Source organism: Rhinolophus ferrumequinum, chromosome 10, assembly GCF_004115265.2.
Source record: "Rhinolophus ferrumequinum isolate MPI-CBG mRhiFer1 chromosome 10, mRhiFer1_v1.p, whole genome shotgun sequence".
Classification (NCBI taxonomy): Eukaryota; Metazoa; Chordata; class Mammalia; order Chiroptera; family Rhinolophidae; genus Rhinolophus; species Rhinolophus ferrumequinum.
Genome location: NC_046293.1, coordinates 4,021,210 through 4,040,165, shown reverse-complemented (window position 1 = coordinate 4,040,165; position 18,956 = coordinate 4,021,210). Strand labels below are relative to the sequence as shown.

Below are 18,956 nucleotides of genomic sequence, written 5' to 3'. Positions count from 1 at the left end.
CAGACACTGACTCCCAGCACCCTCCCGACAATACTGCCAGGAGAGAAGACGTGCATCTGCCCTTTTACAGACAGGAATCAGATGTGACCTGCCCAGGAATCAGTTTCCAGAAACTGGCAGCGCTGGGACACAAATCCAGGCAGTCTGGGTCTAGAACCTGTGCTGAGCACTGCCCCACGCTGCCGCTCAGAGAACACATCCATGAGACGAAACAGCTGAAACCTGGGCTTGTTGGGCAGGTCCCCACTGGGGCCCCCACTGCACAGGGTGGCTGTGGCCTGGGCTTGTCACACATCCCCAGGGAGGCCTGTCTCCACCCCTGAACAGCACCATGTCCTGCAGTGGCCCCCACACCACAGCCGTCCTACCTCAGGGTTCTCCTGGCTCGGGGGCCGGTCTTCCTTCTTCTTTTTGGTGGCCTGAGATCCCTGAGATGGCTCCTCCGTGGGCGGCCGCGCCTCTGCCGTGCTCTCTGGCTGTGTCTGCACTTGAGGCTGAATGATGATGACCTGAAAATGTGGTGGAGGGATGAGGGGTGGAGGGATGAGCAGGGGCGGGGGCGGGGAAGCTGGGAGGGCCCTGGGTGGGCAGGGTCCACAGGTGTATTCACTCCAGAGGGCGTGGGGCCTCGAGTGGCAAGATCGCAGAGGGATGAGGAGGCTTGCACCGAGCTCTCCAGTCGATGGGTGCCAGCACCCAGGGCGTGTGCCTCCTGACAGCCCTTTCCACGCTGAGAAGGGTCTGCAGAAGAACGGGCTTTGTCTGGGAGCCAGGAGGGCCCAGGCTCAATTCTGTGCTACCATTTTTCCAGCTGTGTGGCCTCAGGGAGGCCACTTTGCCTCTCTGAACCTCAGCATCCTTGAAATATCTACCTCCAGGGAGGCTGGGAAGACTCAGGCAGTAAGGACAAGAGAGGTTGGTTTCTTTACCCAGCTCAAATGCAGGTAAACTGAGGCTGAGAGGCTCAGATGTGCTCCTTGCCTGAGGTCTCCGGGTTAGGGAGCAGAGGGGCAGGGACTTCCCAGGTTTGTCTGGTTGCACTGCCCGGCTGCCTACTCCCCACCATGCCCTGTGGGCCCCCAGGCCACTGTGTCTGAGGCTCTCAAACCTGGCCTGGGGGGAGGGCAGGTAGGAATAATGATGTTTTTCTCACTCGGAGGAAACTTGCCACGCTTAGGGATGGGTGGGGAGTGTGGAGAAGGGGGAGGTGGGCTCCAGACTCCGCTAAGCATCACCCAGAGGGGCCCCACTTCAGCCAGCCCTCACCAGAGGTCAGGGTTATCATGGGTGTGAGCGAAGGGTCGGAGGCCGAGAAGTCTGGAACTGACTTCTGCAGCCCAGCCTCGCACTGGGCCGGAATCTCTTCATCTGTGGCTCAACTATTTCATGCATTTTCTTAGACAGGGAACTGGGGAAGAATCGTTCTCTTTCATGGATCCAGGGAATGGGATTCACCAGCATCAGCCCAAACCAGGAATAACTGGAACTTGTATTTTTCTCCCCTAAGGACGTGTGGTACCTATCTGGTAAATTTGAGGCTCCTATACACGAGAAACCTCAAAAAAAAACTTCCTGTTTTTCTGCTGGTTTAAGGGCAGGCTCTTTGTTCTTCTTTGTACCACAGTTTTAAAACCCAAGAATTCCCTGGATTGGAAAAAAAAAAGCCCCTTTTTATATTCATGGGAAGAAAAACATTAAGAGCCCCAGTAGAAAAAAATATCCTCAAATGAGTCAGTCACACAGGAGTCAGAATTCTCAAAAAGCACAGGGAAAACACTGAAGCTTAATAATAACCGAATAATTCAACTTTCAAGAATGAGCATCTGTTTGTACCAATTAAATGAGCAAAACGTGTTTAAAATGACAACACTAAATGCTGGTGAGGCTGTGGTGAAATGGGTACACTTATCCAACAAACATCTGCTAAGCACCCCCTCGGGAGCAGGCTCTGTCCTGGGTGCACGTCTCCTTGTAGGCACTTGCCATCTGACCACAGCCATGATAACTCTTTAAGCTTTTAGAATCCCTGGAGCTACCATCCACGGGTGGGAGGGCTCGAGAGCATAATACTCCCAGAAATATACTGTATGCAATAAACACACGGCTGCCGCAAAGAGGAGTGCCAACATCCCCAGGCTGGGAAGTAGAAGGAACACCGGCCATAAACAAGAGGGAGGCAGCTTGGCGGACCCCAAGTTGGGAACAGAGGAAAATAAGCCAAAGGGAGGAAGTGGTACTTTCTACGCAGCCCCAAAAAGCAGCCCTCAAAAAGCAGTCACAAGTTGCTCGGAGGGAAACAGGGAGAGGATCTTAGTTTTAGTTTTAAATCTTGGCAAGAAGTCACAGATTTTCCATCCAGGCACCTGGGGTCCAAAAAGTCCTTGGCTCCCGAACTCCAGCAGGAGACACCCATCAGCGTCCAGGGCTCCCTTCCAGCCAGCCATCCGGCCACAGGCCTTGTCAGTTCATTAACTATTCATAATGAGTTACTTCATTCACTGACCAATCATTCTTTTCCCACTGGCATTATTCATTCAGCCACATATTCTTTCAATCACATACCCATTTATTTGTACCCCCATTCGTTCATGCACTGATTCACTCACTTGATCATTTACTTATACCCTCCCCCCCATTCATTCATGCGTGGATCCATTCCCTCGATTGCTCACGCATACCCCATTCATTCCGTCTGCCACCCGGTCCTTCTTCCTGCCCCGCCACGTCCGAAGCTGCCTCCCCTCCCAGGCGTGTGGGCACGCCTGAAGCCAGCCCAGGGGCACAGCCTCACCTTGTTGTCGGCCCTGATGAGAAGGGGCTGCACCTTGACGCTGTCATTGACCACAGACACGGCGGTGCTGGGGGCGATGGCGGCGGCATTGCTGGGGGCGCTGGAGATGATGGCGTAGGCCACCCCGGCACTACTCAGAGAAGAGGTGATGGCGGCGGGCTCGGCGAGGGCCTGGGGCTGGCTGCCGGGCGTTGGCACATGGCTCACGGTGTTGTTGGCAGTGGGGAGGGCTGGGCTGGGGTTCTTGATACTGACCACGGTGGCTTTCTGGAATGTTGGGGGCTGCTTGGGGGCCAGATCCCTGCCCGGGGTGACGGGGAGGCTGTCTGGGATCAGAGTCTTTGGCCTAACCTGGGGAGAGAGGGACATGGGCACGGTCAGACACACTCACAGGCGGGGCGACGACAGGCATGGCGGAGGGGCGGCCCTGAGCAGGCCAGGACGTGGGGCGGACAAGGCATGGGCACTGACATGACCCGGCTCAGAGCCAAGGCTGCCCGCACCCTGAGCGGGCACTGACTGGCCGCGGGGCTCGGGAGGGGCCTCTCTGGGTCCGAGTCCCTCCCGGCTCAACTCAGATTAAACGGTGCAGACCAGAGGAGGGCGCTGGCGGATCAGGCGAGGATGCGTCACAGGAGAGTGGGAGTGCGACTCCATCCACGTCACATCGCAAAGCAGCAAATGCCTCTGACACCAGGCTCACAGCCCGACACCAATGCTGTGTCTGCGTGTGGAAGACCTCAGAGACACTCTTTCCGGCCTCTGCGGGCCTCGGCTGCCAAGGGTGGCCCGCTCCAGGACTGCTGTCCCCAGCCTCTGAAGAGCAGTGGCAGATGGGGTGAGTGGTGGTCAAGCCGGACCCCAGCTGTGGTCTCCGGCTCACGTCCAGGGAGGGCCGCTCGGTGCTCTGCCAGCTCCTCCCCAGCGGTTTGGGTCTGTCCACACCCTGGTTTGCACCGGCCGGCTACTGCTACATAATCGGCTCTGAAAGCAGCTGAGCCGGGCCCAGAACACAGGGGCTGGACTGTCACCACAAGCTCACCAGGGGCTCAAGGTTTGGCCCAAATGTGTGGGCCTCACGGAGAAAACATATTTGAGGGACCCCAGAGTTCATGACCTTTCAGCATGCGCCATCAGAGATATGGGCAGACCCGAGTGGGCCTCCACCGGCCGGAGCCTCCAGGGGTCCTCCCTGCCCTCTGCCCTGTGCCCCCTCTTTCTCTGGGCTGTGGTTGGTCCCTGCCAGGCTGCCCCCCCCACCCAAAGGCTGCTTTTCTGCTCCCCGTGTGGCCTCCTGGGACAGCAGCAGACAGCAGCCGGACCAGGTGTGCACTGGGCAGTTTTCGGCCTGAGCTGACCCACCTGGAGGCCAAGTCAATGGCAAGTCCAGATGTTTGCTGGGAGGGGGTCAGCAAGGTGAGAGGAAGGAGGTTGGGGGGAAGGTACACAGGCCCCAGTGAGTGACTGTGAAGGTAGCATGTGCCTGCGTGTGCATGTTTCTGTGTATGGGCACATGCTGGGGTGGAGAGAGGCGTGTGGGGCCTCGGACTTTCACCAGTGAGGGCTGCGTGTGCAAGTGAGAACCCCTAGAAAAACAGCACTGACCCAGGGCACTCAGCCCAGGAGCGTAAGAGGCCAGGTGACTTGTGCAAAGTGCGGAGCTGGTCAGGGGGCCCTGGGCGGAACCCAGGGCAGCTGGCCCAGCACCTGTGCTGCCTCCCGAAATGAATCATCTTGTCCAGAGTTTCTCATGCTTTTTTGACCGTGACCCCATAGTTCAAAATCTTCGTTACCTTATGACCCAATCCAGAAATGAGTTATTTAAGAGACGAAGCTATGGTGTGTCTTGCTATTTTCTGTTCTATTCCAGTCCAGTCTAGTTTACTCCATTAAAAAAAAATCCCAGTCATTACCCACTAAATGGATTTCACAATTCCTCACTGTGTGAAAAACTGGGTCTGGTCCGAACGTCTCTGAAGGACAGGCAGAGGGGGCGGGAGAGGGAAGGGACTCCTAGAGTGTGGGGGCCCTGCCCAACGCAGGGCTGAGGGACTGGGCTCCCAGACCGCCGGGACAGACGGACACACACAGGCCGGGGCCCACCCACGGGCGGCTTACCTGAGGTAGCACTGCCGCTCCTTGCCCGGCCAACCTCTGCAAGGAGCTGACCTGAGGACCCGTGACAGGCACTGCAGTGATGGTTCCCAAAGCCTGGAAGACAGGGGAGGGCAGGGCTGAGACGGGACCCAGGCCGTGACGCAGTCGGCCACCGGCCTGGCCGAGCAGGGGCCAGCAGCTGGGGCAGCTAACACTGCTCTGCCCTTTTCATTCTTAGCTCTTACTCACAAAAGTAACACATACTCACGCAAGAAATTTGGGAAACTAGAGAAAGACAAAGAATGCACGTTAGCTTCCTTTTTTCACAGTGAAATTTTTATGTAGCTGTACGTAGAATTCCGTCCCCCGTTTTTCCACTTTCACTTCGGGTGGGTGCATGTAGGATTCCCCGATATTGCTGTGTCTTCCCACGTCACTCCCATAGCTGCTGAGTCTTGCATTCAGCAGACGTACTGGCGTTTCCAGCAATGGGGGAAAAAGACGGGAGCTTTGCTTTGACCTTGTTCTCAACAGTCAGTCACCAAGAAACAACCCGCCAGGCCTGTGGGACGTCCGCAGAACAAACAGCTGACTCCATGAAGTGCAACACTGCCTGACTCCAACCCAGCCCGACACCAGCATTTCTACCGCTGCCCGGGACACGGACGCCCAACCGTTCTTTAAGGAGCATCTTAATGGGTGTAGGAGGAGCATGGAAGGCGGGGTGACTCCCCGGGTCAGAGCCCAGAGTATTTGGGGAGCAGTTTGCTACAATGAGGCTGCTGCATGGGGTCCCCTGGCCTCTTGCTTTAGGATCGAATGGTGAGGTTCCTCCTGGAACATCGAGGTCACCTCCCAGCCGCTGCCCCTTCTCCGTCTGTGCTAAATGGGTTTCTGGACACCCCCCCGATCTCCATCTTTTAGCTTCTCTTGTCTCAAAGGCCCACGCCCGAGTGTGTTCTTCTTCTGCGTCCTTATAAACCTCTAATTAACAAGCTGAGAAGACACTTTGTCTGGCAGGGGCTGACCTCTCTGCTCCGTGTTGGAATTTATTGATAGCAGCAGAAAACATCTCAGAGGCTATTTCATGAGCACCGGATAGTTTATGGCCGCACTTTTGTCAAGATAAATGAGCTCCTTATGACTACATTTACAGCTCTAAGCATTTTTACAGGGGGAAAAAAAAGGCCATAAAAGTCAAAGATAACTTCAAATTTTTCCTGCATCGGTGGAATCCCTGGGGTGGCCTCGGAGACCTCAGACATGGCGAGGCAGGTGGGAGGCGCCAAGGGGACAGGTGTTGGGGCTGACTGTACCTGTGGTGGGGACAGGCAGGGCTTGGGTCGGGCTCAGATTCTGGCTGACACCCGCTGCGAGTGGCGCCAGCCTCCTCATCTGTAACAGAGTTCCCGCTTCTCGGGGCAGGACGAGGCGGGATCTCAGCTTCGGCTTGTCCAGGTGCCAATCCTGAAGTGGCTCCTTGCTTGTGGGGCAGATCTGGGGAGCCCCCTTTGCTCTGCAGCACCCACTTCCCATCTCTAAGATGGAATGTACGGACTTGTCTCTCCACAAAATCAAAGTGCTCCGGGAGGAGATAGCCAAGGAAACCGGTGTCACCGTGTGTCCGGCTTCTTCCCGTCGGAGGACAGATGCCCTCCTGTGATCCGGTCACTCCATTGTTCATTCAGCAAACATCTCACAGCAGCCGGAGTGGCCGGCTGGCTCTCGTCCTGGCCCAGGAATGGGGTGGTGAGCAGGCTGGGCAGCGCCCAGCATCACAAAGGCTGCTCCCAGCCCAGCCCGACCCAATGGATCAGAACTGGCCTTTCACTCTCTGCTCTCTTGCTGGACGGTGGCTCCGGGAGGGCAGGGCCCGGTCTGAGGCCTCTGTGTCCTGGAGCCCAGCCCAGATTCTGGCGGAGCAGGACGCCATCAGACAAGGAGGGCCAGGGTCTAACTTGGGGACCCTGCTCAGCAGAAGCTCAGGAAGTCGAGAGGGGCAGGGGTGAGGGCTCCCCCTTCTTACCTGCAAACAAGGTCACCCAGAGCCACTCCACGCGGTAGGCGTGTATCACACTGCCCCACGGGCTGCCAGCCCAGGGCCAGCTGCACCGCTGCCCACTCCCCACACATGTGTGAACCTGCCCCCGACCTCCTGCCTTGGTTGCAGTTCCTGTGCTGAGGGACCCAGACTCCCAGAGCCACCTTCCCAGTGGTTCTCTTGGCATGGGTGCAAACACACCTGAGGGGTCTCGAAGTGGCCTCGTCCTGCCCATGTAAATGTGCTCCTGATGCGGACAGAAACCCAGCCTTCAGGACGGCTGGCCTCCAGGACAGGACACCCCCAGGTGGCATTCCGAGCCAGAGTCCACTCTGCCTTGTTCCAGTCCGTTCTGACCCTGATGGTCAGTCCCTAAAGCCCTCCAAGGGCGACAGCAACAGTCACACACCTTCCACCACATCTCAGGCACCGTCCACAGGCAGGTTTAGCACCATGCGTGCCGGGGCGGGAGCTCGGCCTGGCTTTGCCGAGTCTCTGCGGAGCCCATGGGAAAGGCAGCGGAAGTTTTGTTGAATGAAGCCATTGGGTGCAGTCACACTTACTGACCACTCTGCCAAGGGACACCAAGGCCCGGGGTGGCAGGTCCTGCCCGGTGCCCAGTGGGCAGCCCATGGCAGAGCCTGGCTCTCACCAGACCCCTGAGCCCGGGGCCACCACCTGGGTAGCCCAGACATCTGGGTGGGGGGAGGCGCGTCCCTGGGGCTCCCGTGCCTTCAATCCCCAAATGTCCCTGCGGATCTGGTATCACTCCCTGCCCAGGTGCCCACACACATCCTTGTGGTTCAAGGTGAGTCCTGGGCTGAGCCTGAGCCAGAGGAGAGGATTCAGGACTTGGAGCTCAGGGAGGAGGAGGGGGTGCGGGCTGTGCAGGGGGAGAGGAAGCCGGGTCACCGACTCCTAAGGGGCTGATACCGTCACACAACAGGGTCCCGTGGAATGAGGCTACGCCACAGGGAGGCAAGCATTTTGTAAGGGCACGTGAGTCGCTCTCCTCACTTCACCTCGGGGGCTGGGCCCCATCTGCACGACGAGCACTAAGGCAGGAATTACCTTGGAGCCTGACTGTGGGAGGACGGGACCCCGTTCCTGAGTGCCCCGTATCCACGCACATTCCCTGTGACCTTGATTAAACTTGTCTGGGAGGTTGGTGTCCAGAGGGGGACACTGGACGGGGGTCTGTCTGGTCAAGGCAGCTGTGGCATGGACTGCTCACTGTGGGGTTGTAGTGCTGGGCTCAGCTCTAAGGACAGCAGGGAAGGGAGCCCCTCCACTGGCTGGGAAAGGGTTCGCTGAGCTGACCAGAGTGGCGGCTCCTGCTTCCCGCACCCCACGAGGCTCCCGCCTCCAACCTGGCTGGATGAGAAAAGTGGGGCAGCAACCCAAGGCCTCCAAGAAGGACGCAGGACGCCCCAGGGGCAGGCAACCTTGGCCCCCTCCTCCCCTCCCGGCCCTGCATGAGCCGGGCAGCTGTGCAACTGCGTCTTTACAGACTCACTGCCATGTGGGGCAGAGTCAACCACCACAGTCCAGCCTCACTCAGGGCCCATAAATATCAATGTAACGTAAGCACCACTTTTACTGTCGTGTGAAGCCAGTTCATTATTCACAGATGAAACCCGCCTCCACCTTTGCCACTGTGGGAACGACAGAGCTCCGCGTGCCGCCGGTGTGCTCCTGCAGGCCCGGCCGTGACGCCCAGCTCAGTGCCCCGCGTCTGCTCCCACTAACCCCACGCGCGTCCACAAGAACCATCAGGGGCGCTTTGGGGGGCACAAGAAACCCCAGGGAAACGCACACCTGCCTTGACTGCCCCGTCCCCTGGAAGTCCCTGCTCCTCCCCGTCCACGCCCGTCTACAGCTGTGGCATGGCACGTACCTAGAGCTCATCCTCGGCTAAGCTTCGTCACGCCAAACGTCCCCGTCCTGACCTCTAAAGCAGCGGGAGCAAGAACCACCCTCCCTGTTCCAAGGACGGGGCGTGGGGGGGTGCCTGGCACAGAGGCCCTGCGAGTCGCCCAATGGCTGGCTTCTCTATTCCCAAATGCACACCAAGGACTGAATGTGGTGACAATCGGACAGGGGGGCCGGGGGCCGCTTCTCACCTCTTCCGACAGGATGGACTGCAGGCCGCCGTCTCCCTGCAGGAACAGGATGTCCGACTGGCCCCCCGTGGTGCAGAGGTCTGTTTAGATCCCCCCTCCCAAGATGGGCTGTGGGTCTTGCTCATGACACCCACACCAGGCCCTGCCACGGGCATCCTACTTTCTCCCAGGGTCTCGGGGACGGTCCCCAGTCGTGGCAGCTCCTGGGAGAAGGGAACACACCCAGGGGTCTCTCAGGAGACCTGAATGCTGGGTCTTTAAAACGAGAGTCCTCTTCCAAAATCGGCTTCTTCAAGCCCCACAAGGGGAATCATTCTCTGAAGCTCTGGCCCCGGGAAGGCTGCACACGCCCCAGCTCAAAGCAAAGCCATTTACAAGTGCACTGAGGGGAAAACAGTAGGAGGTGGCTGCTGCCCGGCTGCTGGGCACAGGTGGCTCCAGCCCAGCTGGGTCCCGGTGACCCTGACTAAGTGGGCCAGCCGAGGCGGGCTGCCCAGGGTCACTTAACCAATGCAGAAGTCTTTGCGGGGGAGGCTGTTCTGAATCGGAAAGCCCGCGAAGACACAGTGGCTACTCTGCGCTGACATTTCAAACACCCTTTCAGCAGGCCCCAGTGTGGCAAAGTGGTTTAATTAACTTGAAAGGGTGTAATTTTATGCTATTTAGTAGGAAACACACACTCTAAATGGCATCGTGCACTAAGGATTGGGGTCTGGGATCATGAGGGTGTGCAAAAAACGCCACAAATGTCTGGCAACCACAGGTGTGGAGTAGGGGTGGGGGGCGTGCTGGAAACTTCCCCACAGATTGCAGCCTCTGAGTTCTGCGGTGGAACTGTCCATGACACCAGCTAAAACGGCCACGTCACCTCAACTGAACTGAGAAACAAATACTGTATGTCTGCAAGAGAACTGGCCTCGGGGGAGGTACCAGCCGCCTTGCTGCTGGCCCTGCCTGCAAGGTATGTCCAAAGTCATGCGGGTGTTCTGGGTGGTAGCCCCTGGCTAGGCAAGAGGGCAGGCTGCCCCACCCCCACTGAAGGCGTCATCTCTTCAAACCCAGGCCCTTTGGGAGGAGGCCAGGCACGGTGACGGTGACGACACAGCCTCTAGCCTTGGAGAAGGATGGGTGAAGCGACCCAGGGGCTGGGCTGGAACCTCACAGGCCACCGAGAAGACCCTGGGGCTGGTTTCCATCCCTCTGATCTGCCCCCTGGAACATGCAGCTGGTACTGGAAGGGTGTGGGCTTGTCCCCAGGGCTGCCGGGAGAGGAGAGGGGCTGCCTCCCTGGGGCCTGGGGCAAGGGGAAAACATGGAATGGTTGGTTCATGCCCTTCCCTGTCCCCTGGTCCCCACAGATTGCCTGCCCCCTCACCTCATGCTCCCCGCTATCTGCGACTGGGGAGCGTTTGTGTCTGCTCCTCAGCAGGGGCCCCGGAGCCACGACCTGGGCCCTGGGATCCCAAGGCCACTACCCCCAGGCACACATCTTCACAGCACAGCAGTGATTACGAAATGCAGTCGATGGGAGAGGTTCTAACGGCCTCTGCCCCCACGGACCTCTGGACCTCCGCAAAATAAACAGTCATTTAGGAAATCTAATTTCCATGTGGGAGCGGCTGACGCGCACTCCACTGGCCTCGTCCTGTCATCCTGCCTCCTCTGACGGCCCGGAATCTAATTTAGAGGCACACATGAGCACGCACCCCGGGGAGCCCGCTAACAGCCCAAGATGCACTCCTCCCTCGGGAGAGGCAGTGACGGGGAGGGCAGCCCTTCTCCCCAGAGTCCTGGCTCTCCAAAGGGGACCCCCCCCCCCATGTAAAGCTGAGATGCAATTTACTTACAGGAACGGCGCAGGGCTGAGTGTACAGCTCAATGGATTGTGACAAATGTCTCCACCCAGACCAAGATGGAGAACATCCCAGCAATTTGGGGGCTCCTGAACGTCCTCAGAGGAGGGCCTGCATCCCAAGCAAGGGTGCAGCCCTTGTCTCCTGGTTTGATTCCCTGAGCCAGCAGCCGTCAGGAAAACAGGACTAGATCCCCACTATTTTCTGAACCCGTTGGCACCAATTAAAACTCCCCAGCTGTTGACTGAGCGACCACCCCAAGCCAGGCCGTGTGGACAGATGGAAGCAAGGCAAGGTCCCCATCCAGTCTGTGCTGGGCTGGGCTGTGAACCCGTGACAGTGCTCAGCCAGTGGGGACGGAGGTGGACGGGAGGGTCCTGCTGACAAGGAAGGAGAGGGTGTTTGATGTTGACAGAACTCCTGTGTGTCCGTAGGATTCCCACAGTTCTGCGAGATGAGTTCAGGACCCCAACGTGCAGATCAGGAAAATGAGGGAGGGGAAGTGACCTGGCCCTCCAACTTTAGCGGACAGTCCTCCCACGACCCAATCCCACCCCTCCCAACCTCGTCCTGTAGTATGAGACTGGGGCTCGGGAAGGGAGGACACACAGAGAGGAGCTCCTGTTCCCTCCAGGGTTAGCACGGCCATCTCAGACTTGCAGGGGGGCTGGGACAGAACAGGGTAACCTGTCCCAGCCACCACAGTGCCCGGCACACAGGAGGCATTTAATAAACATACCTCCCTCTCAGAGGCACGTCCCTGCACCAGCCTGTCCCCTGAAGGGCAGAGGGGACCATGACACTTGGTGGCAGCACTTTGGGGACTGGGAGGTGACAGCTGGGGGATCACAGATGTCACTCTTCTCTGCACGTGCCCCGTGTGGCAGGCACCGCACCAAGCTCAGAAGGATGGGGCCCCAGAGCCAGGTGCCCCTTGGGCGAAATGGAAACAGTGTTCATGCTGCCTTCACATCGGTCACTCTGGACCAGCGTCCTCATTTCCTAACTCAGTTTCCTGACTTCTTTGGAAACTGAGGGCCACCAGTTCCCAGGGGAGATGGTTAGGCAGGTCACTGGAAGAGATCTGAACCTGACACTGAGATGACCCAGGGCGAAGGCAGGGAGCATGGCGGGGGCCACAAGAGTGGTGACAGCCTGGCCACGAGCACACCACATGTCAGGTGCTCTGGTGGCACCCACAGCTGAATCTCAAAGCCGGCAGTGCGCGAGCAAGCTCATTTTGCAGGAGAGAAAGCCCCTGTCTCAGCCTCACTTTCTCCAACAGGATGCCAGACCCACTTTATGCTGAGTGGGCTCTGCTCGTGCAGCTCAGGGAAGTGTCCCGGCCTCGCTGAGACCCACCTGAGCACAGTTGAGAAGACATGAGCTAGGCTGGCTGCAGCAGGTGCTGTGCGGACGTACGCTGACTCCCACCCAGAACCCACCTACGCCTCCCCATGTCCCCAGGATGGTCCGTCCTCTTGGGGGAGGTGGGGGAGGGCAGGTTGTCATGTGGCCACAGCCACAAGGTTACATGGTGGGAGACTCAAGCACTTGGTTCCCAGCCACCGCCAGGGCCACCCGCTCTCCCTGGCCTGTGACGCTCGTGTTCTCACTGCGTACCACACACCCCTCGGCACACACATGCCGCAGATGAGGGAACCAGGCCTCAGCCAGGTGGAGTGGCTTGTCAGAGGCAGAGTCTGAATCCGAACTCCGTTCTCCACGGCCCCAAAGCCACCTCTGAGTTCTCGTTCCAACAGCCACCTACTGCGGGCGAGGGCTTGTACCACGACCTGAGATTCGCTGTAAGTGTAGGATGCGTGTGGGATTTCAGAGACTCCGTATGAAAAAAAGGTAAACTACCCCATTCATAGTTTAAAAAATTAGTTTTCTGTTGAAAGGACATTTTGGATATTCTGGGCTACTAGGCAACTAGAAGATTTAAAATTACATTCAACTTCCATTGGACGGAGCGGTGCTCTAGAAATGATCACAGTGAAAGACAAAAGCCATGGACTTCCACTCCTGGTAAGGACGCAGCTGAGTGGAGACCTTTTCCTCCGTGGCAACAAGAAGATACACTCAGACAGAATAAAAATCAGACTTTTCTATGAACTGGAGAAAAGTGGTGGCTACGAGCAAACCCGGAAGGAAGGACCAAGTTCCAGGGAGGAAGGAGGCTTGACAGCTGAGCAGAGAGGAGACCCCCAGGGAGCTCAGGAGCAGAGGGCGTGAGGGAGCCGGACTCTGCCAGGACCCAGGAGCACGTGGCTCTCACCACAAACGGCCGGAGGGGACGGGTGGGGGTGGTGCGACACTTTGGAGAAGAGTTTGGTAGTTTCTCAGGAACATACACCTGAGCCCTAGCCCCCCGCGATTTCACTCCCAGGTATTGACACAAGAGAAATGAAAACGCGTCTTCAAAATGACGTGCGCACCAATGTTCAGAGCAGCATTAACCAGCATTGCCAGAAAGTGGAAAACGCCCCAAATGTCCGCCAACTGGAGACAAACGTGCTGAGGTGCGTCCACGCCAGCCGGGCGCAGGACTGAGCCAGCAGCAGGGAGGGTCCTCGAAAGCCCGATGTGAATGAACGGAGCGACACAGAAAGGCCAATGACTGAACAGGTCCATGGACAGGAAGGACAGGAGCGGGCAGACCTCCCCTGAGGTGAGGGAACGGGGGAGGGGCAGCCTGGGGGAGGGGCTGCGCGGCGTGGGGGGGGGGCGCCCACGGCCACCAGGGGAGGGAAAGGTTCTGTATCTCGGCTGGGGTGTGAGTCACTTTGGCATATACAACTGTCAAAACGCATCAAACAGTACAATTAAAGATCCGTGAATTTCAATGTATGTAAATTATACCTCAAAGAAAAAAATTATATATTAAAAGAAAGGCAAGAGCCTCAGCTCCAGCCTCATGGAGAGAAACAAAAAGGGGGGCAGTGGGAGGGGTGCCTGCGGTGTGCAGATCACACCCAGAGGGGAGGGGGCAACGCTGACACCCCTGCCCACCCCCAGCCCTTTCGGCAACGACACAACTACTCGGCTAACCTGCTGCCCGTGGACTGGAGTGGATACTCCCAGTTACGTCCACCAGGGTGCCACCTCCGGGAGGAGACCCGGGACCTGGATCACGTGACGCCTGCAGGGAGCCACCTGGCAGAGCGGGCTCCCGTCACCTGCAGCCTCCTGCCTCCTCCTAGGACCTCCCAGGAGAAAACCTGAGCAGAGCTCTGACAGGACTGGGGTGCAGAACTCAGTGGGGCCCCACGGGGAGGTGACAGGAGACTCTAGGGCAGGGTCTCCATAGATTACAACAGCAAGGGATGCCCAGGAGAAGACAGGGCCACAGGGGCGGAGGCTGCGGTGGGGCCGAGGCCGGGAGGACCGTGGGGACAGGGTCCAAGCATTCTAGAGGCCACCCCAGAGAGAGAGGGTGTGATGGTGCAGGTGACAGGGAATCTGGGGGGAGGTGTGAGCAGGGCCGTGAAGGGACAGCTGGGATATGTGAGACGGACCAGAGGCTGCACAAATGGAGGCCGGGAGTCCAGGGAGGTGACGGGGGTTTGCGGGTTGGGGGACACAGGTGACATGAGTGAGAAAGCATGGAGACCTGTGGGGCTCTGGGGGCTTTTGAGAAGGAGGGTGACACGCACGAGTCATTAACAAACCCAGGGCGAGCCCAGAGTTGGATGATGGAGACAAAGACATGAAAAGACAAGTCACCATCTTCAAGAACGGCACAAGCAGGGGCTGAGGGGTGGGGGCTGCAGGCAAGCCACTGTCACTCTGAGCCTCAGTTTCCCCCTCTGTAAAAGCGAACAGTCCAGGGCAGATGCAGAGGTCCTTAAAACACCGCCAGCCTTGGCCAGCGCCGTGCGTTTAGATCCCTAAGAAATTATTCACACCCCTTCTTGGCAAGAGGACCCCCTCCCGCAGCCAGCCTCCAGCAGGCCGGCTGCAAGCCTCTGGCCACGCTCCAAAACGGAGCCCAGCTCCTTGGCGAGCCTGCACCCAGCGCATCCGGCACAGCTCTAAGGACCGGCATCCACGTTTCGAATCTTTCGCCTCCTCCCTGCTGCGAGCACGTCAGAGGTGTGTCCTCCTGCACCCTCGTGTTCATGTCGGAATCATGAGGCCACACTGAGCAGCGGGGCCCAAAAGGATGGAGGGACATTTTAATTTCAGATTTTGGGGTCTCAAGTTATGAGGGACAACCGGAGGGAGACGCAGGCAGAAGCACTGTGGGGTGCAAGGCAGCCGAGAGGCCACCCGGGTCAGTGGGGCTGCCTGAGGGCAGCGTGGACGGGCGGGGAGGTGGGGCCCCGGCTCTTCCGTGGGGGGGCTTCCTGTTTAAGCTGAACAGAAGCACAGGCCCCTCACACCCCCCTTGCGTGGGCTCGTCCCTGCACACTCCTCCAGACAGGGATACAGTGTGTGGACAAAGGTGGGCAGCCCAGAGGGGCCCCATCCCATTGGCCCTCACTCAGGCCCCGGGGGGCAAAGTGGGGTGGCCCTCGGCCATGATCCCCACCCTTGGCCAGGGCTGTGTGGTGGGCACAGTGGGACACCCCATGCTTCCCTACCACCCTGCTGAGGGGACTGGCGGGCTGGGCAGGGCAGCAACAACACAGCCCGGCCCTCAGGGGTCCTGGGCCTCCCCCACCACTGGGACCAACCTCTCTGGCGCATTCGCTCCAGCCAGGCTGGGTGTGGGGCAGGCACCTCAGTGCCCTCACCCTTCCAGGTGGACAAGCGTGGGCTGTGGTGGAGGCCACAACCTCCACCTGCAAGGGGCGAGGGGCAGCCAACGTATTGGCATTGATGGAATTTAATTTTAATTGGCAATAACATATCAATTTCTAAACATTTCGGCCTGTTCTAATGTTTAAAGGCTCAATGGTGACAACTACAATTACTGAGCCCCCGCCGTGTATCACACAGTCCTGATTTGATTTACTCCTCCAGGAACCCCGTGTGCTCACAATTATTGTTCCCTTCCACACGTGAGGCAACAGAGGGACACAGGGGCTGAGTGACTTGCCCAGGGCCCCTCGGCTGTGAGCCCGGGATGCACAGGAAGGAAATCCCAGAGACCCTCAGGGGAGCTTGAGGACAGCCAGGCTCCCTCCCTGTGTCCTGGCCTCCCTGTGAGTGGCACAGCACTGGGCATGTGCCAGCCGGGCTCAGCGGTGACCTCAGCTGCTGTGGAGCTGCCTTTGGTCAGGAGTGGGTCCGGCCAGCCTGACCTTTGTGACTCCGCGTCCTGCTCCTGCACCCCGGGGGGAACTTCAGCCCCCACCCCTCTCCTTCAGCTCTGGTTTCGTTTCAATTGCTTATACTAGGGGTGAAAAGACCAGAAAATCACAGCTCCCCACTGAAGCTGAGAACGCCTCATTTCTTTGACCTTGTGGTGGATGGACACAGTATGTAAAATGGTGACATGCAGCCAACTCCGTTACCCGTGCTAACGGGTGGGAGGAGGGGACGAAAACCATGACCACGACCGCTCCAAGCCTCAGCCTGGACTCGCAGAGTGCCTTCCCTCGTTCAAAGAACTGCACTGCTCACTTGTGTGCCAGGCACAGGGGCTGCAGGTGGGCCTTCGATCGATTTGGGGACAGACCTGCTGATGGTGACGATCCTCCATCGGTTCATTCATTCAGCATTTTGCTCCAGGCACAGGGGACGTGGAGATGAACTAGGAGCAGCCCTGTCCTCCAGGAGCTGAGTTCAGTGCAGTACAGACCCGTCTGCCCTCTGTGTGTGGGGGCAGAGGGACTATGTCACCTTTCCAGAGGTGACAGTGAGCCAGACCATGAAAGAAAAGGGCACAGCACGGGCAAAGGCCTGGCACTGAGTGTTGCCTTGGGGGACCAGGGAGTAGCCGACAGTGGGACAGCAAGTTAGGGGCCAGGAGGGCTTCAGAGGCCTGGCTCAGGACCTGTACTTGTGCAGGCACCGTCCGAGGGGTCAGCTTCCTTTTCCCAGCTGGACTCAGTAAAGAGGCAGACAACCCAGGGCTTGGATCTTCTCAAATCTGGCCATGGGGGCTTAGTGACAGAGCCCGGTCTCTGGACAGGGTGAGCCAGCAGCATTTGAAGGGAAAGGACTGACCCTCCCAGCTTCCCAGGCTTGGCAGGGCCTCTGAGGGCCACCCTCAGCACCAGGACCCCAGAGCACAGAACCCAGGGGCAAGAAAATAGCCACCAGGACACCAAGCATGCTGACCAATTGTCCTGGGCCCAACCCTGGTCTAGGCCCATGACAGGTGCAGCTGATTTCATTCCCATGACTACCTGCGAGAAGGTACTATTTTCATCCCCATTCGACATACGGAGAAACTGAGGTTAGGGACATGCCCAAGCTGCGAGGTGGAGGGAGCCGAATCTGAACCAGGCAGCCTGACCAAAGACTGTGATTGCTCTAGACTGTTTTAAGAGGCACATGGCCCAGAGAACCCACCGCAAAGGCTCAGGGTTGGAGGAAGGTGCCCACAGCTCGGACAAAGCCTGGCCTCTGAGCTGAGACCCAAAGGCTGAGACCCAAGGGGCAGCCATGTGGACGGCAGGACCACCCAAGCTTCTCAGGGAGCTACACACATCTTAGAACATCCAGGGGCTGGGTGTGCAGGGGCCTGCTTCAAGTCCAGCACACCCTTTACCCTGGCTGGACTTCAGCTCTCTATTTGTATGATGGGGGTGAGGCTGGAGTGTTCTGTCACTGAGGTCCAATGTGAAGGGTCTGACTCCATGAAGGAACGATCTGGGAGCCCTGGAGGTGGGCGTGCAGGGCTCCTGGTCCTCTGACCCCTTCCTTATTATTCATCGTCATTAACATGTTGAGCCCGTGAGCCTCCGTTTCCTCATCTGTGAAATGGGAATTACACCACCGCTGTCCAGGAAGCATCAAGTGCAACGTGGGCTGGGAGGACGTTTTGCAGATTGTGAAGGGCTGTGCAGTCAAGCATCCTCTTTCCAAAGCATCAGGCAGTGTCGATACAGCGCTTGCGTAATCAGGCCGTTATAACTTCAACAGTGAATGTGCTCCGTGCAGAAGCTGAAATATCTCTTCAAGGGAAATTAGCTTCATTTCCACATGCCTCTCATTTCTGGGGCGTGAGGTGCTCGGATGGCCTCCTGGGGGCTGGTCACCCACACTGGGAAGCACCAAGACTCCAGCCTCTGATGTCATATTCGCCTCTAAATCCATTGCCAGCTGTGCTTGCTCCCCAGTCATCGAAGACCCTCTGGATTCTGGGAGCTATCATCACTTAACATGAGCGGCCAGAAGGACCTGGCTGAGGCCCGGCCGTGCACAGCATGTGTGCATTAGTGCCTCAGTGCGGGGACAAACTGGGGACTCCCAGGCAGGCATCAGCAGAGCTAGGAAATTTACTGACCATCACGTAAGAGATGTGGCCAAACCCGGCCCCAACTCCGGCCTCTGAACCCTGCCTGCCAACCAGCAAGCCGGTGAGACGGGGTTAGGCCGGCACATTCTGGGTCCCCCATCAATAGCAGTGCATCATGGGACACCATGGGGATGTCTGCTTGGGAAGACCGTCCGCAGGGCCGGGTGGTCACACACTCCTGATGAGTGTGTGACTCGAGGAATAACAAACCCCTTGCCAGCCCACTTCACGGGGATGTTCTGAAGCTAGAAATAAAGTCACGGACATGGAAAGAAGGACTTGGGGACAGGCAGCATCCAGGCTCTGCCGTCAGGCAGAGCAGGACCCTCATGTCACACACTTGTTCGTACCTTGGTCCATGTCCCCCCCCGTGTCTCAGTTTCCTCCTCCATAAACTGGAGAGTATGCTGACCTCATAGAAGATTTCTGCATACAGGGCTGACTACGCATCTAGAAGGTGCTGGTAACAGCCTGTCCCCATCCCTTCTCCTGCCTGAATTGCCTGTAAATTGCTGGTGACCATGAGGTGACTAGCTCCTCAGGATACTGCACTTAAATAAAACGAGTGGGAAGGCTCCCAGAGCCTGTGCGGTGCTGCGGAAGTCCTGGGGCTTATTAAGCTCTAGTTCACTTG

General features: G+C 58.1%; 1 protein-coding gene across 2 annotated transcripts in view; it reads right to left on the bottom strand.

The window, feature by feature from the left end:
* The window catches only part of PHF21B (PHD finger protein 21B), an 85,340-nt gene that overhangs the window by 22,364 nt on the left and 44,020 nt on the right, over positions 1-18,956 (bottom strand). For both annotated transcript variants that reach the window (XM_033118763.1, XM_033118764.1), the window contains exons 3-5: positions 4,910-5,002; positions 2,792-3,142; positions 369-509 (exon numbers count right to left, since the gene is read on the bottom strand). In XM_033118763.1, the coding sequence (XP_032974654.1) occupies positions 369-509; positions 2,792-3,142; positions 4,910-5,002 (585 nt within the window). The remainder of the gene's footprint in view (positions 1-368; positions 510-2,791; positions 3,143-4,909; positions 5,003-18,956) is intronic.